The 13,597-nt window shown below is 53.2% G+C and overlaps 1 protein-coding gene across 1 annotated transcript; it reads right to left on the reverse strand.

The window, feature by feature from the left end:
* Nucleotides 1-429: 429 nt before the first annotated feature.
* ATP1B4 (ATPase Na+/K+ transporting family member beta 4) lies at nt 430-11,775 on the reverse strand. The gene is made up of 8 exons (XM_033072592.2): nt 11,713-11,775; nt 7,977-8,139; nt 5,213-5,341; nt 4,288-4,392; nt 3,844-4,040; nt 3,167-3,223; nt 2,419-2,514; nt 430-1,831 (listed from the first exon to the last, which is right to left on the reverse strand). Exons 1-8 carry the CDS (start codon nt 11,773-11,775, stop codon nt 1,670-1,672), a joined length of 972 nt encoding a protein of 323 aa, XP_032928483.1. The 3' UTR covers nt 430-1,669.
* Nucleotides 11,776-13,597: the final 1,822 nt, after the last annotated feature.

Here is a 13,597-nt window from a genome sequence, read left to right on the forward strand (position 1 = left end):
TTTCAAGACCCCACAAATACAAATGATTTAAAAGAGCTATAACAATTGGCAGAAAGAGAACTGCTTGTGGGTTTAACTTATTTCTGATGTCAAAAGAAGAGCCACTCCCCCAGCAGTATCCTCATTTGGCAGAAGCCAGTTTCCATTGTTCAGAAGATGCCCTTGCATAATTTGTGCAGGCAGAATTAATACTGGTTCTATCAGTGCCATCTGGATAATGACAACTGAGCAGAATTAGTGCCTAAACTACCTCTGGTTCAGTTCTTAATAAATAGTTCTAACAGTTCTTAATAAATAGTTTTTGCCAGATGGGTAGTTGTGATACTTGGTGAAGGGCTCCTGAACTGGGGAAGTTTATCAAGTGTTCAGAATTCCAGGATGTTGTTACACGCTGCTTGGAAATTCAGTCCCCAACTGGCAGCACAAACTGCATCTCTTAACACCAAAGTTCCAAGAATGCCACTACAGAGTTAATTTTACTGTAGTCACTTTATTTTAAATACAAAAAATCACTCTTAGAGACTGATATAGATCAGGAAATGACGGCAGATGAAGTTCCTTGGCTATGGATGTAGGACAAACATACCATAATGCCCCTGTTCAGTCAGTAATTTTAGTAAGTGTGCTTTCCAAGTAGTACATTATCCCAAGGTGTCCTGTCCTGTCCTCCTGTGCTCTCATAGCTCCCAACAAGCAGAGTGCAGCTGGTCTCTGTCATGTCCGAGGGAGGCTCGGGCTGCTCGGGGCAGCGCACTCTGTTTTTCATCAGCCTTTGGGGGTGATAAACTGATGCCTTCACTCACCCCAACAATGACCCCTTAAACGTGAAAGGATTGAGCAATTCCCTGCATTTTGCTACAGCATTATAGCTGCGACCTCTCTGGAAGGGGAAGAGCAGGTCTGAAAGCTTTGGGCATTTCTGTTCCTCATTGGGAGGTACCATGACAGGAGAGAAGAGCTGGGTGAGGATTCCTGGGGCAGAGAGAAGTACTGGAGTGAGGAGGAGGGAGGGACAAATGCATTCATCTTCTACTTTAGAAAGGAACAGCTGGAAGGGTTCAGGGGCAAATGATTTTCTGTGGTCCTTGCTCAACACCCTGGGTGTGCTGAACAAGCTCTGTAAAATGCTGCAGTTAAGATGCTTCTGGGGCTGGAGATCCTAGAAGGCATTTTGAGAGCTGCCATTTTCACTTTTCAACTCTGTTATTGCAGGCATAATCCAGAAGTTTTGCTGTTTATTGTTTTAACAAGAATAGTGCTAACAAACTACCTCCTTTTTAGCTTTTGCCTGAGAAATGCACATAAAACTATGCTAAAAATTAAAATTTAAAACTGTGAAAGATGCATTCCACAGAGATCACTCATAAAAGACCTTATGAAAATAGTATTTCGATACCAGAGGTTTTTTTCAATCAAAAGTGAAATATTTTGTAGGTTCTCTCCCCAGGGGGAAAACTTTTAAATTTTACTAATAATGATTTACATCAGAACATGAAAATTGTCGATCTACATTCCATTGTATCTCATTGGTTTCCTAACTATGAACAAAAATAAATTAACAATAATTTCCATGTGCCTGTTTTTCCTAGCAGAAAAAATGCTGGCTTGGTGTTTTAAAAAGGAAGAAGCCTCTGATTGACTTAACCTAAGTGCCTGGTATTGGCAGGGGCTACTTCCCAATGCTGAGTGTGAAGATGATTCGGCCCAGGAAGCGGTCACTGTTCAGGTCGTTGATAATTCCTTTCCCATTCAGGCTGCACTGGATGGGGACCAAGTAATTCCTCTGCACATCTGTAAAGTGCATAGCCACCAGAGGGGAGGTGTAGTTGACCTGGAAAGAAGGGAGATTTAAGTGTAATTCTTGAGGGGGCAGAAAAATAGGCAGGGTTTTTGTGTTCAGTAAAATAATTTGTAAATAGTTCATGGTTCCAGACATCTGAGAGTGTCTGCCTGATGTCCATCAGGGTCCTTCCAGCATGCTGAGCCTTTCTGTGTCTGTGCCTTAGCAAGATGGGATCACTGCAGATTGCCTCTTGGGGTCATTGCCAGGACACCACCAGACCATGGGGCTCTCAAATGCTTTCTAATGTCCTAAAAACCACACACACTTCACCCACTCACACTCACACGCTCACAGAGACAGTTACACACTCATACACAGTTACACAGTTACACACACAGTTACACACTCACACACAGTTACACAGACAGTTACACACACAGTTACACACTCAGTTGCACACACACAGTTACACACTCACAGTTTGTCAGACACAGAAATAGAGCGCTGTAATCCCAGTGCCTCTGTCCTGCCTGCATCTGCCCAAAATAGCCTGAAATCACATCTGGACCTTGTGCAGCAGCTCCTGCCCTCCCATTCCCAGGGAAGCATAGCAGAGATGCCAGACCCTTACTCACATGGGTGAACTTGCCATAGTAGGGGTAATACATGAGGTCAAACGTCCCATTCCCAGGGTAGAAGTCCACCGACCTGAGGTGACTCTCATTGCCTTTCTGTGATCAGAAAAAAAAAACAGAGGCACATGCACACACATAGGACATGGGGCACAAAATGCAGCTCCCCTCAGAGCTTGTCTCAGAGCAGATGTCCCTCAGCCCCTGGCTGAGCTCAGCTGTGCTGTGTTTGCTGTGAGCCTGGTCACTGCCCTGCTTCCAGCCAGGGAAAAGTGGAGCTATGGAGGCACGGGCAGGGTTACATTTGCTGCCTGTTGATTCCCTGCTGTGCCTTTGCTCTCTGAGGGTGTGATCCAGCAGCTGCCTGGGCAGTGGGAGCCCTTCCTTGACCCCACTGCTGTTGGCTTGCAGGGTGCCCTTGGGACTGAGGATGCTGCAGAGCAGCTGGAGATGAGCAGTTCCTACATCTTCCCACTGAGCTGCAGGCTCCAGCTGGGACCTGCACCCAGGCCCCCAGGCTGCCCCAGGGGCTGAGCATGGTGGTGCCCATGAGGCTGCAGGAGCAGCAGGGGAAGCAGGAGACTGGAGACCTCTGCCACTCCCTGCAGACTGGCCTCCAACTGTGCCCAGACATGGGCAGCACTGGGGCCTGTGAGTGTTTGGGGGTAAAATGAGGAAAAATTGTGCTGAGGTCCATCAGGAGGAGACATTTGGCCTTGTACCCACCACTGCTGAGCACTGAAAGCAGTACCTGCACTTTGCAGTCCACACTCACGGGGACCCCGGCACCAGGGCGGTAGCCTATGATCTGCAAGAGCAAAAAACATCCATGCTCGTATGAAATGCAGTGCCAAGCACATGCTGCCTCCCTTCTCCAGGGCTTAGACCTTTCTGGGTGCCAGACACATTGCTCAAGACAGAAGCTGTGTGTCCCTGCAGCAGTCTGCCACCCATGGAGGAGTGCCAGGCTGCTGCCTGAGAGCTGGGGCACAGCAGAGAGCAGAGCCCAGAGCCCCTGGAGTAACACAGCCTCTTCCCCACACAGTTCACAATCCCCCCATGCTTATCTTCCCAGCAGTGAGCACTGAACCATCATGCTATTAGACTTCAATTAAATTAAATTAAGTTCTAAGAACACTCCCATTGTAAAGAATTTGAGATCTGGAATGTTCCCCTAAAGCTCAGTTCCTCATGAGGAAGGGCCTGATAGAAGATCCTCCAAGCATTAAGGCCTCAGCAAATCAAATGGAGCAAGTTTTATAGTATTTTTAAAAATGTTTTCTGGCAGATATGGCCAGGAGGTTTGAGGATTATAGTTCCCTTTTTACTGGGCCTGAGAATTGAAGGAGTTTCAGTCCTGTGTGGTCTTCATCACACTGGGATGCCCCAAAGAAAGGAATTAAAACCCAAAAAAAGCTTTCTGTGTACCCGGTTCATCTTCAGCAGGATGCAGGGCTGGCCTTTTGAGTAGCCAAACGTTGGGTCGTCAATGCCAGAGCAGTTCTGCAGCAGCGAGCGCTTGAACTGGCAGGCCTTCTTCTCCTCACCGTCATTTCCCCCTTGGATGAAGTACTGTCCTGGGACACACTCGATATTCTTCTCCTCCTGAACTTTGTCATCATAAGCTGGTGGAGAGCAAGAGACTTGTTAAAATCTCCTGAGACCTGCACAGACCCAAACTCCCAGAGGACATCCACGTGTCAAGGGCGTTAGGAATTCACACCTGGAAAGGCAAAGCTCCCTCCCATCACCTTGTGAGCCTCCCTTTCCAGATGAGGCTCATCAAGTGCCCAGGAGGAGACCCCAGCACCTCATGCATGTATCCATGGATAAAAACAACCTGCCCAGGATCCCAGGTGACGCAGAGCTCACCTGCTAGGAAGTGGTGCATGCTGTCCACGTACGGCTGCCACGTGCTGGGCTGGGAGACGTTGAAGGCAATGGTGAACCCGTTCAAGTACGGTCTGATCATCACTCCTGGAGAAGGAGACAGACCCTGATAAAGCAAATGTAGGTGGGCCAGCCGTGGGCTTGGGCTGTGTTACAGGGGCTGGTGCATTGAGACTGGGCTTGGGCCAGGCATGAGAGAGGCAGCACCAGCTCACAAATCAACTCTCTCCTCAGCCTATGTATCCCTCACCTTCATTTCACCCCTGGAGAACACCATACATGTAAAAATATCCCAGGAGACATGGGAGATATGGAGAGCCTCAGTAGTTTGTGGATTAGTGATGGGTTTGGGGTTGCACAGAGAGGCTGTGGGTGCCCTGTGTTCCCAGCTGTGTGGGCAGTTCCAGACAAGGAGCAGGGTAAGGAGTCCTTCTATTCCCCACCAACACAAAAACAGGGGGAAAATGCTCTGTCTGACATAGGGAAAGGATTTTCTGAACATTCTCTTGCCAGAACTCCTCCAGATAATAATCCATAAAAGCTACTCTTGATTTGCATTTTATTTTGAAGGCATGAGGTATAAAGGGCCAGCAGCTGAAATGCATCAGCATCACCTATGAGATATGAAAACTTGGTTTTTGCCTTGAGAATAATGATAACAATAAACAGTGCAATTAGAATCACGAGGGTGAATGCTTCTCATGGGGAAAGAGAAGATTCTGATCCTCTGCAGAGAACCTGCAGCTCTGCCAGTGCCCTCAGGTGAGAGCACCCTGTGTTGGGGAGGGCTGGGTGGCTGTGGGAGTGCACAGCTCCAGCAGGGCTTTCCTGAGGTGCTGGCCATGCCATTTTGGTACAACACTGATGGGCAGAGGTGCCCAAGGCCAGGCTGGCTGGGAGTTCCTACCTGGTGGAGACACACGGTCCCGATACCTGGGCGTGTAGGGGCTCAGCGTGAGCAGCATCACATACAGGCAAAAGGCAAACATCCCCGCCAGGCACGTGTAGAAAATGAAGTAAAACAGTAAGATCAAGCCTGCAAAAGAGACAGGCATGTTGCTGTTAAGGCAACCAGAGCACATCCCGTGGGATGTGTCCCACAGGGATGCACAGACGTGCTCAGCACGGCGTCCTCTGCAGCTCTGAAGCTGTGGTGGAGGTGGGAGCTTGCACACCCAGCCCTGCACAGACTCTGGTGTTTCTGGGTGCAGAACTGCCAGCTGCTCCAGGGCTGGGGTAGCTGCTCTTTGGTTCTGTATCCCTTTTGCTGCATGGCCCTTCCCAGAGCTGTGTCAGGACCAGGTCTGTGTGTCCACCTGCCTCAACTCTCTCCAACAGACCCAACATTCCCTCCTGCCCTTCCCACCCCCTCCTGGCATGGTAACATGCAAAGGTACCCAGTGGCTTCAGCCAGGCTCCCGATGGGGCTGTGGGGTGATGCTCCTGCCCTGGTTCCTGTCCCCTGAAAGGGAAGGACCCTGGCTCTGGCACTGAGCAAGCAGCATGGCTCAGGGTTGCACTGAGCGTTTCATAGCCCAGACATTCAGGGAATGGGTTTGTTTTTCCTCTGGACCGGGCTGATGGCTGAGGATGTCTCAAGAGGCCACAGCCTATGAATAAAACCCAGCAGCTCAGAAAGCAAAGCGAAGCCCTAACCCAAATATTTCCCAGGAGAAACGTTCCGGCAGCTCGGAGGGAGCCCTGGGAACACAGATGTGCTCTCCTGCCGAGCTTCTGCCAGGGCCACCGTGCTGGGAACCACTGTGGGGCTGTGTCCTGCTGAGGGCTAAGCTGGGGCAGATGGGACCACCACTGCTGCTGGTGGCACAGAAGGGACAATGTCCAGCCCTGTCACAGTGAGCCTGACAGAGCTGGAGCTGCTGCTGGAGCACCAAATTGATGCTTGTTGTGACATCTTCCCACTACTGCTCCCATTTTTATTTTTTCTGCAGTGCAGCAGGGAGTGTTGTCACCAGCAGAGAGGGGGGTGCAGCCCAGGGCTGGGGCTTTAGGTGATGACCTTGTGGCCAGTTGTCTCCCTGCATTTGGTGAGTCTTAGTCCCCTAAGGCCCCCATTCTAGAGGACACCTTTAGAGCCAGCACAAGGGAGCAATCCCAGGCTGGGAAAATTCCTCCTCCCCACCCATGAGATGAGAGTGAGAAAGTTCAACTCCACTCACCTCCAAAAACTCTCACTTTAAGGTAAATTTTTATTTTCATTGTAGCTTTTCCACCCCCATGTAGAGACACGTGAGCACATGTGTGTGCACCAAGGGCACGTATGTTCATGGGCAGGGGGCTCATAAAGCAGAGCACAGGGATCCCAGGGGACAGGAGGATGCTGCACCTGCCCCAGTGCTGCCAGCACTGCCAGCAGGACCCTGCCAGGGTCACACCCACACCAGACTGAGCAAATCCTCTCACAAGGATCTTCTCAGGACCTGCAAGAGGCTCCAGAAAACCAAACCTACATCACTAAGGACTGTCATCCTACTGCTCCCACGCTTTGGTCTATGCCTTCCCATCCAGCAAAGAAGCAGAAAAGCTGGTCTGCCTCTGTGGCCAGCAAAGGGCACAGGAGCACAAATGTGAATGTCAGGGTCTGTCCCAGACTCATACTTGCAGGTTTTCATACTCCTTTGGTGCTGGTGGGCAGCATTCTTTGTTTCTCCCAGCTGTCAGCAGATGCTTTGCAGGATACCCAGAGCTCTTGGCAGGGGCATGGGAGGGCTGTGGGGCTTGTGGTGCATTGCCAGTGCCAGCCAGGGGTTGTGAACACCGAGCAGCAGCTCCTGTAATTCACAGCCTTACACTGAAGGATGTGCAGGTGGCTCTGGATCAGGCTGGGATTTTCACTCTGCTGGGGGGGCTGTGTGACAGCACAACAGAGCTGCAAAGGTGGGTGGCACCACGTCTGCTTGTAATACCTTGATTTTTGACCAAGTCTGCATCAGTGCTCACCCCACAGGCTGCTCTTAACCACCTGGGGCACCTCCAGACTCAGCAACAATTTTTGAAGGCCACATGGATGTGGATAAAGTAGATAGGACACTGAGAACCAGCAGACTGGCACAGTGCACTGCTCTGACAGCACTGTGGGTCCTGCTGTGGGCACCCTTCACTGCCTGGGGAGCTGTGGGGTGACTGCTGAGCAGCCCTTCCCTTCCCTTTCTAGAGCCAGGGCTCATTCAGGCAGGGAGGGCTGCTCTGCCCCACGGTGTGCACCCTCCACAAAGACCTGTCCCACAGCCCGGGAGCTCTTCCCCCATAACCTGATGACACCACAGCCACTGTCCCAGGGGTCCCTGACTTACCCAGGCAGGGGTAAGAGTGCTGGTGGCAGCAGAGGTGCACAGCTGCAGCAGACTGACCTGCAGCTCCCATGCTTGCTCAGACTCTAAACTTCTTTCTGGAACATGGTCTGGGGAGCCTGAAATCTTTGCTTTCACATTCTGCATCAGCATCAACCTCCAGACCAAGGGTAACTTTTACATGGTTTTCTGCTTGTCCTCCTCTCTAGTTATTTACTGCACTGATTAGAAACATTAACACTAAAGAAATGAGCAGAGGTGGTCAGTCCGAACTACCAAGGACATTCACAGTCAAGTGAATCTGTTGTAGAAGCAGAAAAGGCAACAATCCCATAAAGTGGGGCTTGAGCAAGGACCTACCCCAGCTCTTGGCTGTTCTTCCCATGCATGTTCTCTCCTCTGGGTTCCACAAGAATATCTTCATCTCCCCAGCCAGGTCTGCCCAGGTTTTGCTCCCCATGTCTGCCTTAGGCTCGTCCTTCTCTCTGTCAGGATTCTGGACCTTCTCCTCATGCTTATTTTCCTGGAAGAGTTGCAGAACACAACCCCCACAGGCAAGCTGAACTTCTCATTGGCCAAAAATAAATGCAAAAGCATTTAATATCTGGAAATGTTTCAAATTTCCATTTTCCCATCATCACTCTTGAGTTAAAGAGAGGCAGTTTTGGCTGTTCCAACTTAGGATCACTTAGAACCCAGCATCCATTTTTCCATTACATGTACGTCACTGCTGTCACACTGGGTACTGTCTCCTTGCACTGGCATTTACAGAAACTCATCTTTTTCCACCTGCACGAACATGGCCAAAGAAAACCTGTGGTCTGGGAAGGCTGGGACTGTTCCCACACTTCTGCAACATCTCTGAGTTCAAGTGCACATTCTCTGTGCTGCCACAGATGATAGCAAGCAGCAGTATTTAAGAGATCAACCAGCTTATTTTTCTTGGCATGTGAGCAAGTGTTCAGTCTTTGAAGAAATCCCTGTGTTGTTACTTTTTAAATTACACTGAGTTCCAGGGGAAAGCATCTCCCGAGGTTGCAAGAGTTTGTATTTTGCCTAAGGGGTGAAAACTCGTTTGTCCAGAACTCAGGAACACAAATGTCTCTGTACCTGTGTCTGGGCAAGAGTCACTTGAGTCTCTGTACTGTGAAGCTGAACTTAATTCCCCTTGAATCCGGGCAGGTCTCCAAAAGCAGGCTGGTGGGAGAAGGTACTGACCTTGATTTCAGCCCGGGGCAGGCACCCCCGGAGAGAAGGGCGATGCTGTGATCCGCACGGGTTCATCACCTCCCCGCAATTTAACGCAAACGCTGCCGCAGGGCTCAGCCGCTCCGGGTTGGGTCAGAGGCAAGCTTGCCCGAACCTGCCGGGGCTCCCCGGGGCTGCTGTGCCCTGCTGTGCCCTCCTGTGCCCTGCTGTGCCATTTAGTGCCTGCTGTGCCATTCAGTGCCTGCTGTGCCCTCCTGTGCCTCCTGTGCCCTGCTGTGCCTGTTGTGCCCTTCTGTGCCATTCAGTGCCTGTTGTGCCTGCTGTGCCTGTTGCGCCTGCTGTGCCTGCTGTGCCTGCTGTGCCCTGCTGTGCCTGCTGTGCCTGATGTGCCTGATGTGCCTGATGTGCCTGATGTGCCCTGCTGTGCCATTCAGTGCCTGCTGTGCCTGTGTGCCCTGCTGTGCCTGCTGTGCCTGATGTGCCTGATGTGCCCTGCTGTGCCTGATGTGCCTGCTGTGCCTGCTGTGCCTGATGTGCCTGCTGTGCCTGATGTGCCCTGCTGTGCCTGCTGTGCCTGATGTGCCTGATGTGCCTGCTGTGCCTGCTGTGCCTGCTGTGCCTGCTGTGCCTGATGTGCCTGCTGTGCCTGATGTGCCCTGCTGTGCCTGCTGTGCCTGATGTGCCTGCTGTGCCTGCTGTGCCTGCTGTGCCTGATGTGCCCTGCTGTGCCTGCTGTGCCTGATGTGCCTGCTGTGCCTGCTGTGCCTGCTGTGCCTGATGTGCCCTGCTGTGCCTGCTGTGCCTGATGTGCCTGATGTGCCTGCTGTGCCTGCTGTGCCCTGCTGTGCCTGCTGTGCCCTGCTGTGCCATTCAGTGTCTGCTGTGCCTGCTGCGCCTACTGTGCCTGCTGTGCCATTCAGTGCCTGCTGTGCCTGCTTTGCCCTGCTGTGCCCTCCTGTGCCCTGCTGTGCCTGCTGTGCCATTCAGTGCCTGCTGTGCCCTCCTGTGCCTGCTGTGCCTGCTGTGCCCTCCTGTGCCTGCTGTGCCTGATGTGCCCTGCTGTGCCTGATGTGCCATTCAGTGCCTGCTGTGCCTGCTGTGCCTGCTGTGCCTGCTGTGCCCTGTTGTACTCTGCTGTGCCTTCTGTGCCATTCAGTGCCTGCTGTGCCATTCAGTGCCTGCTGTGCCTGCTGTGCCCTGTTGTACTCTGCTGTGCCCTGCTGTGCCCTGTTGTACTCTGCTGTGCCCTGCTTTGCCATTCAGTGCCTGCTGTGCCATTCAGTGCCCTGCTGTGCCCTGCTGTGCCTGCTGTGGCCAACATCTTGGTGAAAGCCTTTCTTGGAAACTCCTTTGAATCGAGGGCAAGAAATTAAACTCTGCTCAGACACACAAATCCTGCAAAACAGTGAGCACGGGGGAGAGAATGCTGGCTCCAAAGCCTGACCATGTCTCTTGGGGAGCCTGGGCAGAGGGGGTGTTGTGAACCATCCCTCTGACTGCTCTGATGGACTCTGAATAACGCCCCGTGGGGCTCTTCTGGGAGCATTCCTGCATCAGAGCACTGGGACAGAAAATGCCCCCAGCTGCCTGTACAGCCAAGGAAATGCTTGGAGCAGGTCCCACAGCCCAGGCTGGAGCCCTTCCCGAGCCAGCTCCTGCATGGCCTGAGGCGCAGGGCACACAGGGTACACAGGGTACCGGGCTGAGGAGAGCAGCAGGTTTTGGAGCCGGGAAGCAGCAGCCACAGCACGAGTCACCAGCAGGGACAGGGGACAGGAGGTCTGGGACCACAAGGGACACAGGCAAGGGAGTGAGTGACCGATGAAGAGGGGGAAGAGGAAGTGTTCTTCTTCCCACTCTCCCCATTAAATAAAAGAACTACCAGCAGATGTTTTGGAAACATTTCCTCAGACTGACAGAGTAGGGGGGCACTGCCCAGATGAACTCCACACTGATGATTAGTGCTGCATTGTGGAAAGCCCTTTGAATTTCATACAAACTTCTAATGGAGGCAGCAAGAGCCCACACTCCGAAGCTGCTGCCGTGGGGGGACATGGGGACAATCTCCCCTGTCATGGGACCTCATCTTGGGAGCTGAAGGAGGCTTTTGCAAGGAGAGAAGCTTCCAGCTCTCCTGGCTCTATGCTGTGTGAGTTTTCACTTGATGAAGGGTCCTATCCTGCTGGCTGGGAAAGGCCACGAGGGCCCCATGGCAGCCCAGGGAGGCTGAGAAAGCCCCAAGCACGTGCCATGGGGCTCTGGGGCAGCTGGGCAGGATAGGATCATCTCAGTACCAGGCCCCTGGCAGATGTCTCAGCTAGGGAGCTAGGTGGAATGAAGAACAGGTGATTTATCTTTGCAGCCCAAGATAGAGATGGTCTTGGAACAGTCCCTTGCACCTGGACAAGGGGCAGAAGGAGTGGCAGGAGCTGGGACAGGAGTGCAGTGAGACAAGGAGAAGGCAGAACCACGGAAGGATATGTTGGGACACTGGACAGCCCCGAGTCACTGCCTGCTGTGACAGCTTGGGAGGCAAATCTGGGCTTCATCTCTGGCAAAATCACTCTGTGCTGACTGTTGTGGGTGTCCTGGGGGAGGCCAGGAGCTTTTCCCCATTCTCACTTCAGATCAGGTCAGCTCTCAATGTTGAATTCCTCCTGCTGAAACCCAGGCATGCAGAGGGTCACCCTGCCCAGGGGTTCCTGTCCCTTCTAGTCCCCCTCACCAAGCACCACTGGCCAAACCTGCCACTGCCCTTTCCCCCTCCTCCCATACAAAGTGCTTTTCCTTAGAGACAAAGCAGCATTTCCTAAATCAAAGTAGTTATAAATTTATCAACCACAAAGCAGATCCTTGCAGCAGCTCCCCCGCTCACCAAAACACTCACCACCTTCTGGCTGGGGCTCCTGAGCTGACCATCCATGCCACTGGTGCTGGTGCTCCTGTCCATTCTTGGGTGGGAAACACAAAAAAATGTGAATGTTAGAGCAGTAGCACTGGCCCCCGTGTGGGTGCCGTGTCGTCCTGGCTCTCAGGGACTCACAGACAGAGCCCCGTCCCCAGCACTGCTCGTCAGCCCTACAGCACCCCCTAAACCAGCAGCTATGGGGAAAGAGCAGACTGGGGAACAACGCTGCTTTCCTTCCCTACCGTGCAGAACCTTGCTGTTCAGGAGTGCATCAAAAAATAACTTGCTTTCCTAAAGGGGGTAAGCTCAACGCAGCAGGATCCTATCCTGGGTGCTCTGGCATCTGGTGCCCTTTGCAGCACCCTCACTGTATCCTGCCTCATATTTGAGTTCCCATCTGTGCCAACCAACGCCCTACATGGGGGAGCCAGGCTCTTCCCCCAGGAGACCGTGTAGCTGTTAATAAACATTAACAGATCGCTGGGGTTTCCAATGGCGAGAAGCGTCGGCCAATGTGTGCCTGTCAGTCTCAGCGGGACCGGGGTTAATGATTGCGACATCTCTTTTGCGGTGGAAGGGGTAGCGAGGGGGGCAGGCAGGTCTATATTTATCCCCGCGAACAGAGACAGCAGCCAGCAGTGCACAGCCCCGGTTTCCTGGCCCCAGGTTTAAGAGCTGCCCACGGGCTCTCAGACAAAACCCAGAAGCACACCTTGCCGTGCACAGGGGGGCTGAGGAGGGTCGCGTTCCATCCGTGAACCACAGGCACGAGAAGAAGCACCGAGTCAGCGGGGATCAGCTGGAGCGCTGCCGCTGGAGCAGCTCCAGGGGTGTGACGGAGCTGCGGGGGCTGCCCTGGCTGTGTCTGCGCAGCTCTCGAGGAGCGGAGGGGCTCGTTTTACACGTCTGTCCCAGCCTGGCTTCGGCGCGATCCACCTGCTCATTCTCTTGGCCCGTTTCCAAGGGGAGCGGTGACCCTTCCTTTCGCCAGACAGCCGGGCCCTGCTCAAGGCTGGGGGAAGGCTGCCTTGCCCTGGGCTGGGACTTTGCCCGAAGACACGGGGGTATCTGCCCCAGGCTCCCGCAGGCTGCCCGGTGCCGTCCCCGCCGGCAAAGCACCATTTCCCCTTTCCCCTCCGGAGCATGGCTGAAAGCCGCTCGCCGGCTGTGCTAATAAATGGGCGCAGCGGGACACGGAGAGGTCTGGCAGCTGCCCCGGGCTGCTCAGAGCCGGCCGGGACTGCCGCTCTCCTGCCCTCGGTACCGGTGCCGGTGCCCGCCCGCAGCCAGCCCGCCGGCAGCTGTGCCCCAGCTGTGCCCACAGCTGGATCTCCTGGCCAGGCTGGTGCCGTGGGGAGGGGGCTGTGTTCCCCAAGCTCGGGAGGTGGAATGGGGATTCAACACGGCATGGGCAATCGTAGGGCACCGATAGCTCCCAGGGAGCACAGCCCGACCCTGGCACGGAACGGAAAGGAGCAGGGAGATGACACCGTCTCCTCCATGACCAGCACAGGGTGAGGGCATCTGAGCAGGAGGGGACCTGTGTCAGCCCCTCTGTTACAGCCAGTGAGCTCGGGGCTCCTCTAGTTCATCCGAGGTAAATAACCTCTGTTTTCTCTGGAGATGACGTGCTCTTTGTCATTAATTGATCTGCACATTTGTAACGTGCCTCTTGCATCGCTGTCAGTGTACACTTTCCCTTTCTCCTGGGAGAAGCGGGTCATTAGGCTCTTATCCAGTAAAAGTGTGGGGGTTTTAAAGCAGAGATAGTATTAGTTTCTTTTAACTTGATGAAATATGCTTGAAATAATTACATGATTTCTACTTAGCACCTCTCAGCCCAGGGCATTAGAGTGATTTACCA

Source organism: Catharus ustulatus, chromosome 14, assembly GCF_009819885.2.
Source record: "Catharus ustulatus isolate bCatUst1 chromosome 14, bCatUst1.pri.v2, whole genome shotgun sequence".
NCBI classification, from domain to species: Eukaryota; Metazoa; Chordata; class Aves; order Passeriformes; family Turdidae; genus Catharus; species Catharus ustulatus.

Excerpts from the sequence above, each read along its gene's own strand:
- ATP1B4 (XM_033072592.2), bottom strand. The coding sequence starts at position 11,775 with ATGGACAGGAGCACCAGCACCAGTGGCATGGATGGTCAGCTCAGGAGC. Across the intron at positions 8,140-11,712 it reads GGAGCCCCAGCCAGAAGGTG|GAAAATAAGCATGAGGAGAA; the intron begins GTGAGTGTTTTG and ends CAACTCTTCCAG. Across the intron at positions 4,393-5,212 it reads GGACCGTGTGTCTCCACCAG|GAGTGATGATCAGACCGTAC; the intron begins GTAGGAACTCCC and ends CTCCTTCTCCAG.